Source organism: Sprattus sprattus, assembly GCF_963457725.1.
Source record: "Sprattus sprattus genome assembly, chromosome: 1".
In the NCBI taxonomy this organism is placed as follows: Eukaryota; Metazoa; Chordata; class Actinopteri; order Clupeiformes; family Clupeidae; genus Sprattus; species Sprattus sprattus.
In genome coordinates, this window is record NC_137920.1 from 54,604,743 (window position 1) to 54,625,197 (window position 20,455).

A 20,455-nucleotide genomic window follows, 5' to 3' on the forward strand; every position below is an offset into this window, starting at 1 on the left:
CCAATGAGCCGACAGTGGTCCACTGACCTTTTGCCATTTGGGATGCTACCATCACCAAACACAAGCCACCTTCTGCTGCCAACGGGCATCAACATTTCCAATAACTATTAGTAGAAGTGCTGAGGGGCTGTGCACGCGCCCTCTCTCACAACTCACACACCGCGGACACTATAACAAATCTAAACTGTAGTGTAATGGATATTCGTCTCGGAGAAGTTCTCAACCGCTGTTGTTTTTATACAGTTGTATTCAGCCTCAAATTGTATTTTTCGTTCTGATAAATAATAACGAGGTCCGGACCTCAGGCATGGACATAGGCTAACAGGCAGGTCATACTAAGGATGAACATAGATGTCAAATTACAAGGTCTTCTTAGCTTGTCTTGCAACCAATGTAAATTAGTGTTTTAGATCTGTCAACTGACCAACTAGGCATTTGTTAGATTAAAGTTATTAGTAAATATTATTAAGTCATTCATTAGCAATTTGAATCAGGCACATTTGGAGTGGGTCAGTGGGATTATGGGATATTATTGTGAATGCGTATTACCATAACGTCATCAACAAGAGTAGGCCCAACTTAATAATAATAATTAAAAAAAAATAGATAGGCCCAACCATCACATAGGCTCAGTGGTTGCCAGAAAAGCCACGTGAGAATATCAACAGCAGTTCAGCGTATATTCGCCGTTTATGCAAGCACCAGAGGCTCATCCAGCAAACCAATGGAGAATGTGTAGGTGAAGAGAAAACCGAGGAAAAGACGAGGATCGGTTGTATATGAATACACCTGAATATTCCACAGACAGGAAGCCAGCAGTGTATGTAAGTAGAACTTGTGTATTTATGAATTAATCAGGCTAATGACCCAGGCATTGTTTTGACCATCACCGTCTTGGATAACGTTGGCAACGGTATGCCGTCACAACCCGTCGATAGGCTAATTATTATGCAGCCTTGGCCTGGCTATTCTCTCGTCTGCTAGAATGCATCATCCTATGTAGCCTAACCTAAATATTTCGGTGTGGCTTGTTGCGCGTGATACTTGTGCAGAGATGTTGCCACTCATTATCTTCAGTAAGAGTAAGGTGAACTGCGAACCCGGTTTGACCATCCTGCATTGGGTTGCCTCGTTACATGTTTTAGGCATAGATAGTCGATTAACACAGTTTATTTTTTGTATAGTTATATTACATTTACTAAAAGCCCAAATCCATCTTAATGGGACCGTCTCGGATTTTGATTGTTTGGCTCGTTCAATAACCTAATTTTAGTCATTCAAAACAAAAGCTACATTGATTACACATCTACACATAACACAAAGTGAAACTGCGGTTAGAATAATTTTGAATGAAATTCAAATCGAGATGACTAGGGGACCTTGATGACATCGACTGAAAAAGGCTCCACGGAGCTCAACTCTCAATTCATTGATGCTCCACCACGTTAACTAGAATTAAGCTACACAAGTACAAACTGAAACACTAATAAAGATAACCTTATTAGCATCTTGTAACTTTTATTTATAAAACAACAACAACAACAAAAAAAAGATTGAAAATATAGTGTGATGAATCATTTTCTGAATGTATAAATAAATCGAATGATTCTCCTATTCTTGTAAATGGCTGTTGCAGCACAGGGGTGATTTACTAAGAATTCTGCTTTATTTAGCAGTGTGAGAAGAACCTCCTGTGAAGATGCACCTCTTTTTAGGCTCAATGTTCGTTCTTACTGTGTATGGGAGAGTGAAAATACAGGGAAATTAAATAGGAATATGCAGGCTTCTCTGTACAAAGTGTCTTTGTCTTACATTGTTTTACAAAGTAACACTTATTAAATAAGAACAAGCTTTTATCACCTGTGATCAGGTCAGTTCACAAATCAGACCTGTCTACACACACACACACACACACACACACACACACACACACACACACACACACACACACAAATGAGAGTTGAGATCAACAAGTACTTTGAAAGGTATATGTAGACCAACATTACATTCTATGTAGCAACCCGGAATATTGTATTTAATGCAGATTGTTTGTCACACATTTCATACAATATACATTAAAAAAAGTCAAAGCAGAAAGTAAAAAAGCAGAACATTTGATGCGACTATTTATATTAGATATGTAGGCTACTTAAGATGGCTGCAAGGGAGCATTTAGCAATAGAAATAGAAAAGCCTTATTTGTCATTGTATTCACATACAACGACATTTTGAGATTTGGAGACTGTATAAAGTTGGTATGGGCCTATATTATTGACCATAATAATTAGTTCTAAGGGAGTATCATGCCAAAGAAAATAATGAGAAGAATATATTTAGAAAAAAGTGTTATCACTCTTATGAAATATCACTCCTTGAAAACTAACCAAAATGGCTGTCCAAAGCCTGTACATATAAAGAGCATTTACACTGCTGACACATTGCCCTACTCGAATTTAGAAAGAACTTTTAACTGTCATTAGATATTCATAAAGTTTACCTAAACCTCATTGTTTTGGAATTTTAAATATTCGAAATGGACATGCATGATTTTGGACCTCTCTGAGCTAAAAGCACATGCTCCATGGTTAGCATGTGGCACCAGCCCTCTGTTACTGTACATATACTAACTGGAGAAGTCTCAAAATGGATGTCGAGACTGACACAGATTTAAAACAAATGTATCATGAATGCTTATATTGCTTAATATTCACTTCAGTTGGTCGAGCTATGCAGTGTTGGTAAAATTATACATTTTCAAAATGAGCAGTTGAGCACCCACCTGTCATTGCAGACATATGAAGCCATAGATGCATAACTTATTTCGGAATAAGGAAAAGCGGAGGTCGAGGGAAACGCATCCATGAGCCCTGTCTACATTGAAATGACATTAGGTCTTGTTTGCAACTTTTTATCATTTCAGACGGAAAGGGGGGTAGGGGGAGGTAGCAGGCATTTGGGCTCTATGTCCCATCAAATCAGAATAAAAAACGTCATAAAGGTGGTCTGAAAACGTCATGGTCTTGAAATGGTCAAACGGAACCCAAACAGACATCTTTTTCTATGACTAGTTTCTTATTCTACATTTAGGATAGTGAAAACAATAGGATAGTTTAAAACAAAACACAGCAATGATGATACAAAAAACTGGAGCAGAGGTGGCAAGACATTTAGTAAAAAACAAACGGATCTCGATGGTAAACTTGTGGCTTAATTCCTGTAAAGTTAAACAAATCATTTATCCCAACCGAAGGAAAAAAGCAGAATAACCAACCTGGTCTGAGCATCGCAGTCATCTGTCCCCTAGAGGCCAGATCATTCATTCATTCATTCGTTCTGTTACTGGTTTCACTTTAAAACTCCCTGGATGCAAATCACACCAAATCCATCAATAGTATAGTTTCCATCATTTATGTACTGTTACTTCTGTCATCTATGTATTCCACAAAGGGTGTTTAATGATGTAATAAAAAAAATACTTTTTTTTTCTCCCTCAGAGCCTCTCTCCTTAACCCCTCCTTTTCTGAAAGTGCAGTGTCAACTTCCGCCGGCTGCTGCTGCTGCAACGGACAGCTGGTATTTCAAATTCAAATCTCCTCCCTATCTATTACGATTCCTCATCTCCTACTCCTGTACGCTTTACATGGTTGGATATCTGCTTATATTTATAGAGAAAGAAAGCTGTTGTAATTTGCGGCATAAATATCATGTCAGGTTGTAGACAAAGTCCCTCCAAAATTGTCACATGTTCCTATCCACATAACTGAACCAGTTTGACTAACTGAACACGCCCCCCTCTCTAGTGAGAGATGTCTCTGTCAACAGCATCTTCTAAAGAGAGTGTGAGTTAAACATGTTTTACATTTCTTTCTTGTGAGACAGAGATAATGAGCATGAAGTAGTAAATGTTAGTCTGAGGTGTGTCCTGAGACTTCGACTAACAGGATTGACAAAACTGAGAAGTCATGCCTGGTGCCCACATGACACAGGTTTCTGGACAGTTCTGTTTATCATTCAGTAGACAAAATGGCGGATTGTAGAGAATTAACAGTTACTTGAACGAGGATGTGTGAGGGGGAGGGGGGAAGTGAGTCAACCTTTTAACCACAATACACCCACACCAAAAGAGACCAACAATGACATGATTTTACTAATCCAGTTCATCTTTCGGTATCTAAATTCATCAACATAAGGCTTTACTGCTTCACGTATATGCTTAGAGGGGACATTTCCCAACTGGACTGTCTATGTGTTATTTATTTAAAGGCTCTGGAGGGATTTAAGGCATAACGCTGTAATGCTCATTCACAAATTCAAAATGTGTGGGAAGGAGCGCGTTAAATTCACATGTTGTGTGTAGCTTTACCAAAACTATTTGAAAACTACTTTTTAATTAGTTTAACTATGGTACTAGGTTGGAGAAGAAAACACACCTACTGTGTGGCGAGTCATTGTAATTTCTTATGGCCATCAATGTAAAAAATGACAGAGATGACGAAGCTTGCATTCCTAACAAAAAACAATACCTCTTCCTGTTTGTCCTTATGGTCATCTTACCAGTATGTTTAGTTGCTCAAGGTCACGGCAAGATAGACATATTTCTTTCTGTTCTAGCTTTTGATAACGTAGGAGCTACTTTCCATATCCAAAGTGATTTGCAGTACAGGTATTGTATGCTTTAATGTTCATGTGTGCCTCGTCATACAGTATTCATAAACATCAGTTGAAAGCACCTTACTCTGTTGAGCACCAGGTTATGAACGCTTATAAAGTATCCTTAGGAACCCAATCATATTTCCCAAACAAGTTATAAAGCTGAATGGCAGTTCAATGTATGATTTATTTTTTTTAAGATACATTTGCAGAAAATAAATGTCATTCTCATGTGATCTTCATAATTTGTAGAAATGTTTTGATATAATTTAAAAAGACCTTCTTACAAACATTTAACTGTATGAAAATATCAGTCCATACATGTATATGTAGGTGTGCATTTTTGTGTGGGTCAGTAACAAAGATTTCACATTTGTGTGAAGTTGTGTGTGACAGAGCGGTAGGTATTAGTGTATAAGTGCATCAAGGAGTAAGTAAGGGCATTTGTCGTAACATCCAAACACCTGAGAAGGGATTTTCTTTTTTTCAATACATTTTTTTTTTCTTTTATATTTGTTTAAAAAAAAAAAAAAAAACATTTTGATTTCTATCAATAAAAGCCCATCTGACTAAATCCGGCTTTTTCTCTGAGAAAAAGCAACAGATTTTAAGGTGCACTTCATCAGGCAACCATCACAAGTCCGTCATTAGCATTAGGCATGGTTGTGACTACTCTGATTACAGACATTTTCAAACCACCAAAATGACCTGCTTTATCATTTATAAAATCATATACCCTGTACATAGACATAAGGAATAAAAACCACAGGAAAATAAAAAAAATGAGTTCCATGCTCGTGCAGACTGACTGATAAACAAGGTCACTGGTCACACGACCTGTACTAACACAACAACCCTGAGCGGAGAGCTGACCATCCGAGAGCAGGTTTCGCCTGGAACTTGGCTCCCGTCTCCTTTGCACGAGGCCTGGCGTCTGGGGGCTCACTTGCTGTGGTGGTAGAACCTCTGACCTGTCTGGCTGTGGGAGATGTATGCGCTTCGAGGGCCAGGCTGAGGAGAGCTCTGAAAGGAAGCCTATTGGAGTGAATAAAAGCTAGGTCATCAAAAGGGCAACAAAGACAGGAAGGCCATTTTTTGGCCCTCTCATCACCATTGTCTACAAAGGATGTAATGACCTGTGCTGCTAAACTGAGCCATTCATTTCACTGGTTGGCGCATGTTAGTAAGATCAGAATCATTCCAGACCCCCCCCCCCCCCCCCCTTTCTACAGCTTCATCTTGGGCTATAATTTGAAGACACTGCAAAGACAGATCACATCAAGTGCATGATAAGTATTCATCCCACTGACTACCAACAGTCATGAACTTTTCAGAAGTGAAAACTTGTCAAAGGCAGCATGCTAGCACCCAGACTTATTTAACTTAAGGGAATTTCTCTTCATGATGCAGACATTCCTAAGTTTAAGAGCCAGTGTGTTGTAGATGGCAGGACTCACAGCATGGGTGGGCTGTGGGGGTGTCCCATGAGAGAAGGCTCCTGGGGAGGCTGGCCTCGGTGGATGGGCATACGGCAGTCCAGTCTGTCCAGACACGAAACCCACAACCCTCATTGACATGTTACAATGACGTCACAGCCCTCATTGAAATGTTACAATGACGTCACATCCCTCATTGATATGTTACAATGACGTCACATCCCTAATTGATATGTTACAATGACGTCACATCCTTCATTGACATGTTACAATGACGTCACATCCCTCATTGACATGTTACAATGACGTTGAATGAACACTGACACTGATCACATAGAAATATTGACGCAATGCTGCTGTTGTTGTTGTGATACACTATATGACCCTGGTGTCCACCAAACCCACATTTGTCCACCAGACTGCCAGACAGTGAACCGCATGATTGATCACTTCAGAGAGTGTGTTTCCACAGCTCCACAGGCCAGTTCTGTGCACCACTCCAGCCATCGCTTGGCATTGCACATGAGTGAAGTTGGGCTTGTGTGCAGCTTCATGAAGCTCCCGACACACAGTTCTTGAGCTGATGTTTTAGCCAGAGGCAGTTTGGAACTGTTGAGTGGAGCATAAGTGGCTTGTAAATGCTACGCGTTTCAGCACTCTGCAGCCGCCCTCTGCAAGTGTGTGTAGACTAACACTTCCTGGCAGGAAACCCACAACTCATTGACATGGTACAATGACACTGCATGAATCCTTACACTGATCACACACATAAAAAAATACTGACACTACGCTGATGTTGTTGTGATGCACTACACTATATATGCATACAGTATATGACCAAATGTATGTGGACACCTGACCATTACACCTACATGAGCTTATCAATCAACCAATTTTTATATGGCGCATTTCATACCAGGAGGTAACACAATGCTAGCCTGGTGACACCAGCCTACGTATTTCCGCCTGAATTGATTTCAAGCTCATACTCAGTCTGGCCCAACCCCATTGACAATCGTCTCCAGAACTCAAAATTTTGCAGGACCAATCAGCGAACAGTTCAGAGCTGTGACGCAAAACTTGCCTTGGAGGAAAAGACACGAAAAGCTATCGGAAAAGTTGTCTTAACTCTCGAGAACATCAGAAAATTAAAAGGAGAACAAGAGTTTTTTCTTGTAAGTTTTATGATTGGAAAGGACGCCGTAGCTCTTCTCCCAACTGGCTTTGGGAAGAGTTTAATCTACCGAATGCTTACTAAACGTTGCTGATTGGTTAAGGGAACTCCAATGATTTTAAACCTCAAGATAAGCACCCGCCCATCTCGGAAACCAAAATGCATTGGGTTGGCCCAGACTGAAAGACGGAATGAAATGGAGTCACAGGCTGGTAACGGCCAGGCTAACACAATGCCCCTATTGGACATCCCATTCCAAATTCATGGGCATTATTAAGCATTAACGTTTACATTAGGCATCCAGCACTGTGCATTCCGGTAGCTAGTGCTCCCCTGGCAACCACCAAACCCACATCATTGGTGGCATCCATGTTTTAAGTCACTAAGCTCTCCTGTACGACCCATTCAACTTCCAAGGTCTGTCTATGAAGATTGCATGGCTATGATTTAAGCTTGATTTTATGCACCTGTTAACAATAGGTGTGGCTGAAACACCTGAACTCAATAATTAGGAGGGGTGTCCACATACTTTTGGCCATAAATTGTATCTACACTAAGGTGCGGCAATGCAAACCTTGGCAGGGGGGATCTGGACTGCAATGGAAGGGGTAGGCAGCAAACCAGCAGCACTAGCGTGGAGAGCCTGAGGTGGCATTGTCCTCAGAGTGGTCTACAACACAAGTGCCCCCACGCGCGCGCGCACACACACACACACACACACACGCGCGCGCGCACACACATACACACGTGCACACACACGTGCACGCACACACACGTGCACGCACACACACAAACACACAGGCACACGTACAGGCACAGGCACACACACACATGCACACACTACAACATTATCATCATTAAAATATATATAACGGGGTAGAAAAGGCACAGTGTTCAAGATGTTTACTTACACTAAGAAGCAGACTAACATATTTAGTGAGTTGAATGACCATATTTGCTGCTGTAATGTCAACTCACAGAGTCAGTGAAACCAGACTGCTGGTTTGCGTGCTCCAGCTGTTTCTGTAAGGGGATAGCAGCGCTGGGGATGTAGCCTTTGGGGAAACAAGAGGAGACCGCATCACATTCCTGATCATTTAACCATTACCTTCCAGTCCTGTAAACAAAAATGTGACAGACCACAGACCAGGAGGAAGGAAGGGCAGACGGAAAGGGATGTGAAGTTGAATGCGTTAAGGTTATTTACCTGGTTGAGAAACAAAGTGGCTGTGTACTGCATAGCCTTGTTGCTGGTGAGGCAAGTAGGGCATGGCCGGAAATGCTGAAGCTCCTAAAAATACAGAGGAACATTGTTGCAACTCGCACTTAGGAGTATGAAAGGGTGCATGGGGGGGGGGGGGGGGAAGACACACGCAACATGTAATTTACATTCAAAGGGTAACATCATGCCATTCAAAGTATCATGTCAGCCTTGTTTTAACCTCATTACACCTACTTTTATAATTTCTTCTGAAATATACAGCCAAGAAACACAGAAATACACCATTAAACCAGCGGAATGTACCCCTGAGTTGGGAATTGCTGGCATAGCTGACAGGCACTGGTTGACTGGAGGTGAAGGGGGAAGTGTGCTGGGTCTGGGGGACACCGTAGGGTCCGTGGGCCGCCGGGCCTCCAGAGTACTGGCCATGCTCTGAGGTCCCTGCGCTGAAACCCTGTTGGGACTGGTAGTGACGACCCTGTGGAAGCGAGAACAGGGGATGAACTCTTCACATACACAGCACGGCCACACATAACGGGATAAATTCTTCACAAACACAGAACAACCACACAGAAACGGGCCACATCACCCATCAACCACATTGTGTTTTTTTTGTTCTCTCCACGTCATGAGGCGCATTAAACCGCAACTTCCTTTTTAATTCTGAATGGGTGCTGTTTCACTAATCATTTTTTAGTTTCTATGGGAACAGGTGATTTTAACGTCTTGCCCAGGACTCGAGCTTACAACACGGCCCATTCCATGCCCATTCCCTCCCCTTCCCCAGGCCGTCGAACTAGCAAGTCCCTACAAGCGACCAATGGTTGAGCACAGCTGAGGAAAGCTGAGCAGGGCTAAGCCAATCATTGAGCAATGTTGAGCAAGGCAAGGCCAATCAGGCTCAGGTTTTGTCCATGACGTCAAACTGAGCCGTCTGTATTTCAAACAAAGATGGCGGCTGCCGGTAAACGGTGAATCCAGCGATGTACATTTAATGCTCTAATTTCTATCAGGTAAGTTCAAATTTCGTAATTCTTGGCTCATTTTGTAGGTACTTCGGTAGTGCATGTAACTAGCTAGGTGAGAGTTTTGCTGCCTAGAAGAAAAAAAAAACGATCTTTTGTCTACATATGTATACCCGCGAATCCAGCGACAAATAATGCTCTTGTTTCTCTCAGGTAAGTTCAAATTTCTTAAATCTGGGCTCTTTTTAAAGGTAATTCAATGGTGCATTTAGCCAGCTAGGTGTCAGTTTTGAATTTCACCCTGAAAACTGGCAAAAACGCTATAGTCTACATATGCACGGCAAATTTAAATAAAAATGGCCGCCGTCAATTTGAATCCAGCGATATACATTTAATGCTCTGGTTTCTCTCATGTAAGTTCAAATTTCTTAAGTCTGGGCTCTTTTTAAAGGTAATTCGATGGTGTATGGAGCCAGCTAGGTGTCAGTTTTGCTGTGTTGAATGATTATCTGAAAACCGGCTCAAACGCCATTGTTTACACATGCAGATTTGACATGTTCCTCTGAATGGATCCTCTTGCCATTTAAATGTGATTTTGGATAGGGAGAAGTTAAACTGAAAACGTTCTATCTCTGTTTTCATGCTGTATAGGGTTTTTTGAAACATGGAGACCCCACATGGCTGAATCCTGAAACGGCAGAGGCAGAGGCAGAGGCAGAGGCAGAGGCAGAGGCAGAGGCAGAGGCAGAGGCAGAGGCAAAGAAAGAAGGGGAGATATGGACAGCCCAGTTTGTCTGAACATTTGGATAAACACACACTGTTACACACTGTCACACACGGTCTCACACACTGTCGCACACTGTCACACACTGACACACTCACTGACAAACACTGACACACACACACACAGACACAGACACACACACACAGACACTCTCGCTCTCAGACAGACACAGACACTCTCGCTCTCAGACAGACACACACACATACACACACACAGAAACTCACACTCGCTCTCAGACACCGACACAGACACTCTCGCTCTCAGACAGACAGACACACACACACACACACACACACACACACACTCTCAGACATGGACACAGACACTCTCGCTGTCAGACACAGACACTCTTGCTCTCAGACAGACACACACACACACACACACACACACACGCACGCGCACTCGCTCTCAGACACGGACACAGACACTCTCGCTCTCAGACACAGACACTCTCGCTCTCAGACAGACACACACACACACACACACACACACACACACACACACAAACTCGCTCTCAGACACGGACACACACACACTCGCTCTCAGACACGGACACACACACTCGCTCTCAGACACCTTAAATCCTTATTCCTTCAACTATCACTTACTAAATTAAAAAGAACCTGGACAAAGATAGTCAGAGGTTCCAAGTTCTGACCAAGGGGGGCTGCCTGAAAGGTAGCTGGCATTTCCACGTGCCTCAGGACCCGAACACTCTGCATCTTGTTCAAATTTACATTTACATTTACATTTAGTCATTTAGCGGACGCTAGAAGAGCGGAAATAAATAAGTATGTGTATGACTGTTATACAGTAAGGGTGAAATAAATCAGAACAATTATATTATATAATGTATACACATTTTTATATTTACACTAATGGCACACTGCAAATCAAGAGCAATTAAGGTTTCAGTGTCTTGCTCAAGGATGCTTCGACAGGGAATCGAACTGACGACCTACTGATTACTAACCGATTCCTCTAACTCCGGTACTACTGTCAACTATCGCGAGATCTCCAGGGAGATTAGATCATGATACCAGGATCAGCGATAGGGACTTGGGGGGGAGATGGCCCCTTCCCCAGGCCGTCGAACTAGCAAGTCCCTACAAGCGACCAATGGTTGAGCACAGCTGAGGAAAGCTGAGCAGGGCTAAGCCAATCATTGAGCAATGTTGAGCAAGGCAAGGCCAATCAGGCTCAGGTTTTGTCCATGACGTCAAACTGAGCCGTCTGTATTTCAAACAAAGATGGCGGCTGCCGGTAAACGGTGAATCCAGCGATGTACATTTAATGCTCTAATTTCTATCAGGTAAGTTCAAATTTCGTAATTCTTGGCTCATTTTGTAGGTACTTCGGTAGTGCATGTAACTAGCTAGGTGAGAGTTTTGCTGCCTAGAAGAAAAAAAAAACGATCTTTTGTCTACATATGTATACCCGCGAATCCAGCGACAAATAATGCTCTTGTTTCTCTCAGGTAAGTTCAAATTTCTTAAATCTGGGCTCTTTTTAAAGGTAATTCAATGGTGCATTTAGCCAGCTAGGTGTCAGTTTTGAATTTCACCCTGAAAACTGGCAAAAACGCTATAGTCTACATATGCACGGCAAATTTAAATAAAAATGGCCGCCGTCAATTTGAATCCAGCGATATACATTTAATGCTCTGGTTTCTCTCATGTAAGTTCAAATTTCTTAAGTCTGGGCTCTTTTTAAAGGTAATTCGATGGTGTATGGAGCCAGCTAGGTGTCAGTTTTGCTGTGTTGAATGATTATCTGAAAACCGGCTCAAACGCCATTGTTTACACATGCAGATTTGACATGTTCCTCTGAATGGATCCTCTTGCCATTTAAATGTGATTTTGGATAGGGAGAAGTTAAACTGAAAACGTTCTATCTCTGTTTTCATGCTGTATAGGGTTTTTTGAAACATGGAGACCCCACATGGCTGAATCCTGAAACGGCAGAGGCAGAGGCAGAGGCAGAGGCAGAGGCAGAGGCAGAGGCAGAGGCAGAGGCAGAGGCAGAGGCAGAGGCAGAGGCAGAGGCAAAGAAAGAAGGGGAGATATGGACAGCCCAGTTTGTCTGAACATTTGGATAAACACACACTGTTACACACTGTCACACACGGTCTCACACACTGTCGCACACTGTCACACACTGACACACTCACTGACAAACACTGACACACACACACACAGACACAGACACACACACACAGACACTCTCGCTCTCAGACAGACACAGACACTCTCGCTCTCAGACAGACACACACACATACACACACACAGAAACTCACACTCGCTCTCAGACACCGACACAGACACTCTCGCTCTCAGACAGACAGACACACACACACACACACACACACACACACTCTCAGACATGGACACAGACACTCTCGCTGTCAGACACAGACACTCTTGCTCTCAGACAGACACACACACACACACACGCACGCGCACTCGCTCTCAGACACGGACACAGACACTCTCGCTCTCAGACACAGACACTCTCGCTCTCAGACAGACACACACACACACACACACACACACACACACACAAACTCGCTCTCAGACACGGACACACACACACTCGCTCTCAGACACGGACACACACACTCGCTCTCAGACACCTTAAATCCTTATTCCTTCAACTATCACTTACTAAATTAAAAAGAACCTGGACAAAGATAGTCAGAGGTTCCAAGTTCTGACCAAGGGGGGCTGCCTGAAAGGTAGCTGGCATTTCCACGTGCCTCAGGACCCGAACACTCTGCATCTTGTTCAAATTTACATTTACATTTACATTTAGTCATTTAGCGGACGCTAGAAGAGCGGAAATAAATAAGTATGTGTATGACTGTTATACAGTAAGGGTGAAATAAATCAGAACAATTATATTATATAATGTATACACATTTTTATATTTACACTAATGGCACACTGCAAATCAAGAGCAATTAAGGTTTCAGTGTCTTGCTCAAGGATGCTTCGACAGGGAATCGAACTGACGACCTACTGATTACTAACCGATTCCTCTAACTCCGGTACTACTGTCAACTATCGCGAGATCTCCAGGGAGATTAGATCATGATACCAGGATCAGCGATAGGGACTTGGGGGGGAGATGGCCCTTCCCCAGGCCGTCGAACTAGCAAGTCCCTACAAGCGACCAATGGTTGAGCACAGCTGAGGAAAGCTGAGCAGGGCTAAGCCAATCATTGAGCAATGTTGAGCAAGGCAAGGCCAATCAGGCTCAGGTTTTGTCCATGACGTCAAACTGAGCCGTCTGTATTTCAAACAAAGATGGCGGCTGCCGGTAAACGGTGAATCCAGCGATGTACATTTAATGCTCTAATTTCTATCAGGTAAGTTCAAATTTCGTAATTCTTGGCTCATTTTGTAGGTACTTCGGTAGTGCATGTAACTAGCTAGGTGAGAGTTTTGCTGCCTAGAAGAAAAAAAAAACGATCTTTTGTCTACATATGTATACCCGCGAATCCAGCGACAAATAATGCTCTTGTTTCTCTCAGGTAAGTTCAAATTTCTTAAATCTGGGCTCTTTTTAAAGGTAATTCAATGGTGCATTTAGCCAGCTAGGTGTCAGTTTTGAATTTCACCCTGAAAACTGGCAAAAACGCTATAGTCTACATATGCACGGCAAATTTAAATAAAAATGGCCGCCGTCAATTTGAATCCAGCGATATACATTTAATGCTCTGGTTTCTCTCATGTAAGTTCAAATTTCTTAAGTCTGGGCTCTTTTTAAAGGTAATTCGATGGTGTATGGAGCCAGCTAGGTGTCAGTTTTGCTGTGTTGAATGATTATCTGAAAACCGGCTCAAACGCCATTGTTTACACATGCAGATTTGACATGTTCCTCTGAATGGATCCTCTTGCCATTTAAATGTGATTTTGGATAGGGAGAAGTTAAACTGAAAACGTTCTATCTCTGTTTTCATGCTGTATAGGGTTTTTTGAAACATGGAGACCCCACATGGCTGAATCCTGAAACGGCAGAGGCAGAGGCAGAGGCAGAGGCAGAGGCAGAGGCAGAGGCAGAGGCAGAGGCAGAGGCAAAGAAAGAAGGGGAGATATGGACAGCCCAGTTTGTCTGAACATTTGGATAAACACACACTGTTACACACTGTCACACACGGTCTCACACACTGTCGCACACTGTCACACACTGACACACTCACTGACAAACACTGACACACACACACACAGACACAGACACACACACACAGACACTCTCGCTCTCAGACAGACACAGACACTCTCGCTCTCAGACAGACACACACACATACACACACACAGAAACTCACACTCGCTCTCAGACACCGACACAGACACTCTCGCTCTCAGACAGACAGACACACACACACACACACACACACACACACACTCTCAGACATGGACACAGACACTCTCGCTGTCAGACACAGACACTCTTGCTCTCAGACAGACACACACACACACACACACACACACACGCACGCGCACTCGCTCTCAGACACGGACACAGACACTCTCGCTCTCAGACACAGACACTCTCGCTCTCAGACAGACACACACACACACACACACACACACACACACACACACAAACTCGCTCTCAGACACGGACACACACACACTCGCTCTCAGACACGGACACACACACTCGCTCTCAGACACCTTAAATCCTTATTCCTTCAACTATCACTTACTAAATTAAAAAGAACCTGGACAAAGATAGTCAGAGGTTCCAAGTTCTGACCAAGGGGGGCTGCCTGAAAGGTAGCTGGCATTTCCACGTGCCTCAGGACCCGAACACTCTGCATCTTGTTCAAATTTACATTTACATTTACATTTAGTCATTTAGCGGACGCTAGAAGAGCGGAAATAAATAAGTATGTGTATGACTGTTATACAGTAAGGGTGAAATAAATCAGAACAATTATATTATATAATGTATACACATTTTTATATTTACACTAATGGCACACTGCAAATCAAGAGCAATTAAGGTTTCAGTGTCTTGCTCAAGGATGCTTCGACAGGGAATCGAACTGACGACCTACTGATTACTAACCGATTCCTCTAACTCCGGTACTACTGTCAACTATCGCGAGATCTCCAGGGAGATTAGATCATGATACCAGGATCAGCGATAGGGACTTGGGGGGGAGATGGCCCCTTCCCCAGGCCGTCGAACTAGCAAGTCCCTACAAGCGACCAATGGTTGAGCACAGCTGAGGAAAGCTGAGCAGGGCTAAGCCAATCATTGAGCAATGTTGAGCAAGGCAAGGCCAATCAGGCTCAGGTTTTGTCCATGACGTCAAACTGAGCCGTCTGTATTTCAAACAAAGATGGCGGCTGCCGGTAAACGGTGAATCCAGCGATGTACATTTAATGCTCTAATTTCTATCAGGTAAGTTCAAATTTCGTAATTCTTGGCTCATTTTGTAGGTACTTCGGTAGTGCATGTAACTAGCTAGGTGAGAGTTTTGCTGCCTAGAAGAAAAAAAAAACGATCTTTTGTCTACATATGTATACCCGCGAATCCAGCGACAAATAATGCTCTTGTTTCTCTCAGGTAAGTTCAAATTTCTTAAATCTGGGCTCTTTTTAAAGGTAATTCAATGGTGCATTTAGCCAGCTAGGTGTCAGTTTTGAATTTCACCCTGAAAACTGGCAAAAACGCTATAGTCTACATATGCACGGCAAATTTAAATAAAAATGGCCGCCGTCAATTTGAATCCAGCGATATACATTTAATGCTCTGGTTTCTCTCATGTAAGTTCAAATTTCTTAAGTCTGGGCTCTTTTTAAAGGTAATTCGATGGTGTATGGAGCCAGCTAGGTGTCAGTTTTGCTGTGTTGAATGATTATCTGAAAACCGGCTCAAACGCCATTGTTTACACATGCAGATTTGACATGTTCCTCTGAATGGATCCTCTTGCCATTTAAATGTGATTTTGGATAGGGAGAAGTTAAACTGAAAACGTTCTATCTCTGTTTTCATGCTGTATAGGGTTTTTTGAAACATGGAGACCCCACATGGCTGAATCCTGAAACGGCAGAGGCAGAGGCAGAGGCAGAGGCAGAGGCAGAGGCAGAGGCAGAGGCAGAGGCAGAGGCAGAGGCAGAGGCAGAGGCAGAGGCAAAGAAAGAAGGGGAGATATGGACAGCCCAGTTTGTCTGAACATTTGGATAAACACACACTGTTACACACTGTCACACACGGTCTCACACACTGTCGCACACTGTCACACACTGACACACTCACTGACAAACACTGACACACACACACACAGACACAGACACACACACACAGACACTCTCGCTCTCAGACAGACACAGACACTCTCGCTCTCAGACAGACACACACACATACACACACACAGAAACTCACACTCGCTCTCAGACACCGACACAGACACTCTCGCTCTCAGACAGACAGACACACACACACACACACACACACACACACTCTCAGACATGGACACAGACACTCTCGCTGTCAGACACAGACACTCTTGCTCTCAGACAGACACACACACACACACACGCACGCGCACTCGCTCTCAGACACGGACACAGACACTCTCGCTCTCAGACACAGACACTCTCGCTCTCAGACAGACACACACACACACACACACACACACACACACACAAACTCGCTCTCAGACACGGACACACACACACTCGCTCTCAGACACGGACACACACACTCGCTCTCAGACACCTTAAATCCTTATTCCTTCAACTATCACTTACTAAATTAAAAAGAACCTGGACAAAGATAGTCAGAGGTTCCAAGTTCTGACCAAGGGGGGCTGCCTGAAAGGTAGCTGGCATTTCCACGTGCCTCAGGACCCGAACACTCTGCATCTTGTTCAAATTTACATTTACATTTACATTTAGTCATTTAGCGGACGCTAGAAGAGCGGAAATAAATAAGTATGTGTATGACTGTTATACAGTAAGGGTGAAATAAATCAGAACAATTATATTATATAATGTATACACATTTTTATATTTACACTAATGGCACACTGCAAATCAAGAGCAATTAAGGTTTCAGTGTCTTGCTCAAGGATGCTTCGACAGGGAATCGAACTGACGACCTACTGATTACTAACCGATTCCTCTAACTCCGGTACTACTGTCAACTATCGCGAGATCTCCAGGGAGATTAGATCATGATACCAGGATCAGCGATAGGGACTTGGGGGGGAGATGGCCCTTCCCCAGGCGGTCTCCCATCCAAGTACTAACCAGGTACGACACTGCTTAGCTTCAGAGATCGGGCGTGTGCAGTGTGGAATGGCTGTAAGCTCCATTGCTTAATTACAGAGAGACTACTCTTAGCTACCACGTTGGTTGCTCAACAATGCTTTTATTTTTAGTGAATGACCTGAGGTCTATGGGCTAAATGCTTTGCAATGCTTATGCTGGCAACCTTAACAATTGAATAGCCATCTAAAAAATAAAAATGCTCTGAGAACTTTCCTGGGCTCAATAATACGATTTCAACATACTCTGGCTATATTAACTAGCTGAGTCACCTCAAAAGCATTTGTTATGTTTCTTGGCACATTGAGGAGAGATGTGGTTGCCTATGTAGTTAGGTATACTCACAGGAATGACAGGAGTCTGGAAGAGCTGCTTACTCCTCTCTCCCATGAGTGCTCCAGGTCGACCATGACTCACTGAACTGGCTGAGTGTTTACACCACAGACAGAGTGATTACAAAGATATAAAAAGAATGAAATAAAAATCGTCATAGTATCCAAGAATGTTGTTGTTGACAGTAAACACACAAGATTCCAATCCAGATCTCAAGAGTTCGCCTACCTTGCATGCTCAACAGGTGCTGCCCAGAGTGGAGGGTCATGTTGGGCTGATAGGTGGCTGAAGTCAATGTCGTCATGTCACTATATAGAGGAAAATACACACATACACTTACAATATATGACTTCACTCTGAATTACAGGGAGAGTTAGGTCCAACAACATATACTCCAACAACATATAAATGTCAAGTTTGGTACCAAGTTACACAAGCTGGAATTTGAAAACCCAATGATTTCTCCATGCTCACTAATAGTTTATTTCTCTCTAATTCTATGTGTGTAATATTGTTCCATGCTCTGTTTATAGTTTTGTTTTGTACACTTCCAGAAAACATTGAAATGTATGATAACATTAAAACGACAACATTATAGCTAGTCAAATGGACCTACAGACTGACAGCCTAAAATAAAATAATATTGGACATTTTCTATGCCTAAAGATATGAAAAGATGTGGACAGAACCACCCTCTGACTGGCATTGCACATCAGAGCCTTTTCACCTCTCTCTTGCTACCGCTTCACTTTTCTGGGGTTGTAAGTACAAACAACAGCTAAACCCGCTGTCAACAATGTTCACACAGAATGTATTCCATTGTCACCTCTGCTCTTTTCTCCGTCTCTTTTCCTCTTCATGCAGGACCTTCTTGAGCTGTAGGAAGAGCTGGTGCTTCTCCTCCTGAAGACCCTGGAGTTTATCCCCCATCTTCATGATCTAAAACAACAGCAGACAATTTACAGAAAACGAGGGAAATACATTACACAGGGCCATTTGGAGGGCCAGGGTCATTTTGATTTGTCATTCAGTTGTGTTTTGATAGCCACCTGTTCTTTGGTCTCATCTAAGGACATTCGCTCTTCCATCTCTTTCTTACGCTTTCTCTCTTCCTCCTCTTTAAGTTTTTGTTCCATCATTTTGTCAACTTCTTCTTCCTCTGTGGATATTTAAAAAAAATAAACATCACAATCATTTCCAATTCCCATCACGTTCCCATTGTCCAGTTGACATAATTAGACGTGGGTAAAAACCTTTTTTGCTTCTTTGTTCTTGGATCCAGACATATCCTTGAATAGATTTGGAAACATGCATAGTGCAGTGTTTTTGATCATCTTATTACTCAATACGTTTATGTTTTACCCACACAAGCACAGACAAAATGAAACAATTTGTACACAATTTCTTTCTGATATTAAAACAGAACATACGGATGACTCCACTATTCAAACTGTAATGCACTCATAAAAAAAGGAAGATGCTGACCTTGACGTTTCCTGTCTCTCTCTCTCATGATGTGCTTGTGCAATGCCCGTGCCATTGCATTGGACAATTTGGGCCTCTCTAGAAGAGCTGGCATAATGGTTGGTATTGGAGGGGCCAGCTGGTGAGGGAATAGGAGGAGAAAATTACAACCGACGAGGCAAACTGGCTAAAACAAACCATGTCACGTTATCTTTAGTTAGCCAGTACATTGCATATATTGACCCACTTCGTTAAAAAAAAAAGCATGACTACACAATAGGGCGTCCGAAATACTAATAGAGACATTAAGATAACGTTAGCAAATTAAGTCCTTGCTCATTAGTTTGTCACAGCAACGGTCACCTAAATTCTAGACATTGCTATATCAGCCACATCCTTGACTTACCATGTCAAACTCTAACAACGACAGACTACCACTAAGACAAAAATATCAACTAATGTTACTGTCAAGAGACCTAGCATAGAATAGGTACGGCCAGCTAAAAGCCGTCGATAGTAGCCAATTCCCTGCTCTACGTACAGAACGAGCTAGCTGGCCAGGCTATTGCCCTGCTTAAGGAACCAGGCAATATTGCAGATTACTTGTTATTTAGAACAGTCCAAAAATAAAATACCAAATAGCTGTGATTGACTTGCCAATATAGCTAACGGTAAGTTAGCGTAGCCAACTAGCTCCATGAAATAACATATCTAACGTTAACAAGCCAACAACATAGTTCTGAAGCGAAATTCACAAAATCCTCTTCAACGCACTTTTATCGGTGTCTGAGAAAAAAAAACACTGTGTTTAGCTTGTCGGGTGTTATTTGTCACATTAACTGACAAAAATATAGTGGCCCTAACTCTCAGGCAGTCAGCTTACTGTAAAATAAATACACATTTGGCTGTCGCATTTCCGGTGATATGGCCCAGACGTCGCAAAAATAACACGTTTTTGCCTGCCAGCAAGGCAAACCTCAAATACGCAGCGAACAGCGACCTCTAGGGGGTATTGCAAGTACTACCCAACTCAGAGTAAGCAGTAAACCTAGTTCTCCTCATAGAAGAGCCCAATGGCCTAATTCTCCTAGCAGAATTCTCCTTTCTTTTACGAGGTTTACCAATTACTCCAAGTTTACAT

The 20,455-nt window shown here is 42.8% G+C and overlaps 1 protein-coding gene across 4 annotated transcripts; it reads right to left on the reverse strand.

Moving 5' to 3' along the window:
* Positions 1–5,462: 5,462 nt before the first annotated feature.
* gps2 (G protein pathway suppressor 2) lies at positions 5,463–20,230 on the reverse strand. 4 transcript variants are annotated; one of them, XM_080832041.1, is made up of 12 exons: positions 20,198–20,230; positions 19,336–19,453; positions 19,104–19,139; positions 18,900–19,009; positions 18,677–18,789; positions 18,079–18,158; positions 17,863–17,942; positions 8,786–8,960; positions 8,468–8,551; positions 8,239–8,315; positions 6,108–6,191; positions 5,463–5,685 (listed from the first exon to the last, which is right to left on the reverse strand). In XM_080832041.1, the coding sequence occupies exons 1-12, from the start codon at positions 20,213–20,215 to the stop codon at positions 5,593–5,595; spliced, it is 1,068 nt and encodes a 355-aa protein (XP_080688167.1). In that variant the 5' UTR covers positions 20,216–20,230; the 3' UTR covers positions 5,463–5,592. The 4 variants fall into 4 exon arrangements, with proteins under 4 accessions (XP_080688167.1, XP_080688168.1, XP_080688169.1 ...); XM_080832042.1 differs by lacking the exon at positions 20,198–20,230 and adding an exon at positions 19,721–20,170; XM_080832043.1 differs by lacking the exon at positions 19,104–19,139.
* Between the last annotated feature and the right edge of the window lie 225 nt (positions 20,231–20,455).

Excerpts from the sequence above, each read along its gene's own strand:
- gps2 (XM_080832041.1), bottom strand. Across the intron at positions 8,961-17,862 it reads TCCAGACTCCTGTCATTCCT|GGTCGTCACTACCAGTCCCA; the intron begins GTGAGTATACCT and ends TCGCTTCCACAG. Across the intron at positions 6,192-8,238 it reads AGTCTGGTTTCACTGACTCT|ACTGGACTGCCGTATGCCCA; the intron begins GTGAGTTGACAT and ends GTGTCTGGACAG.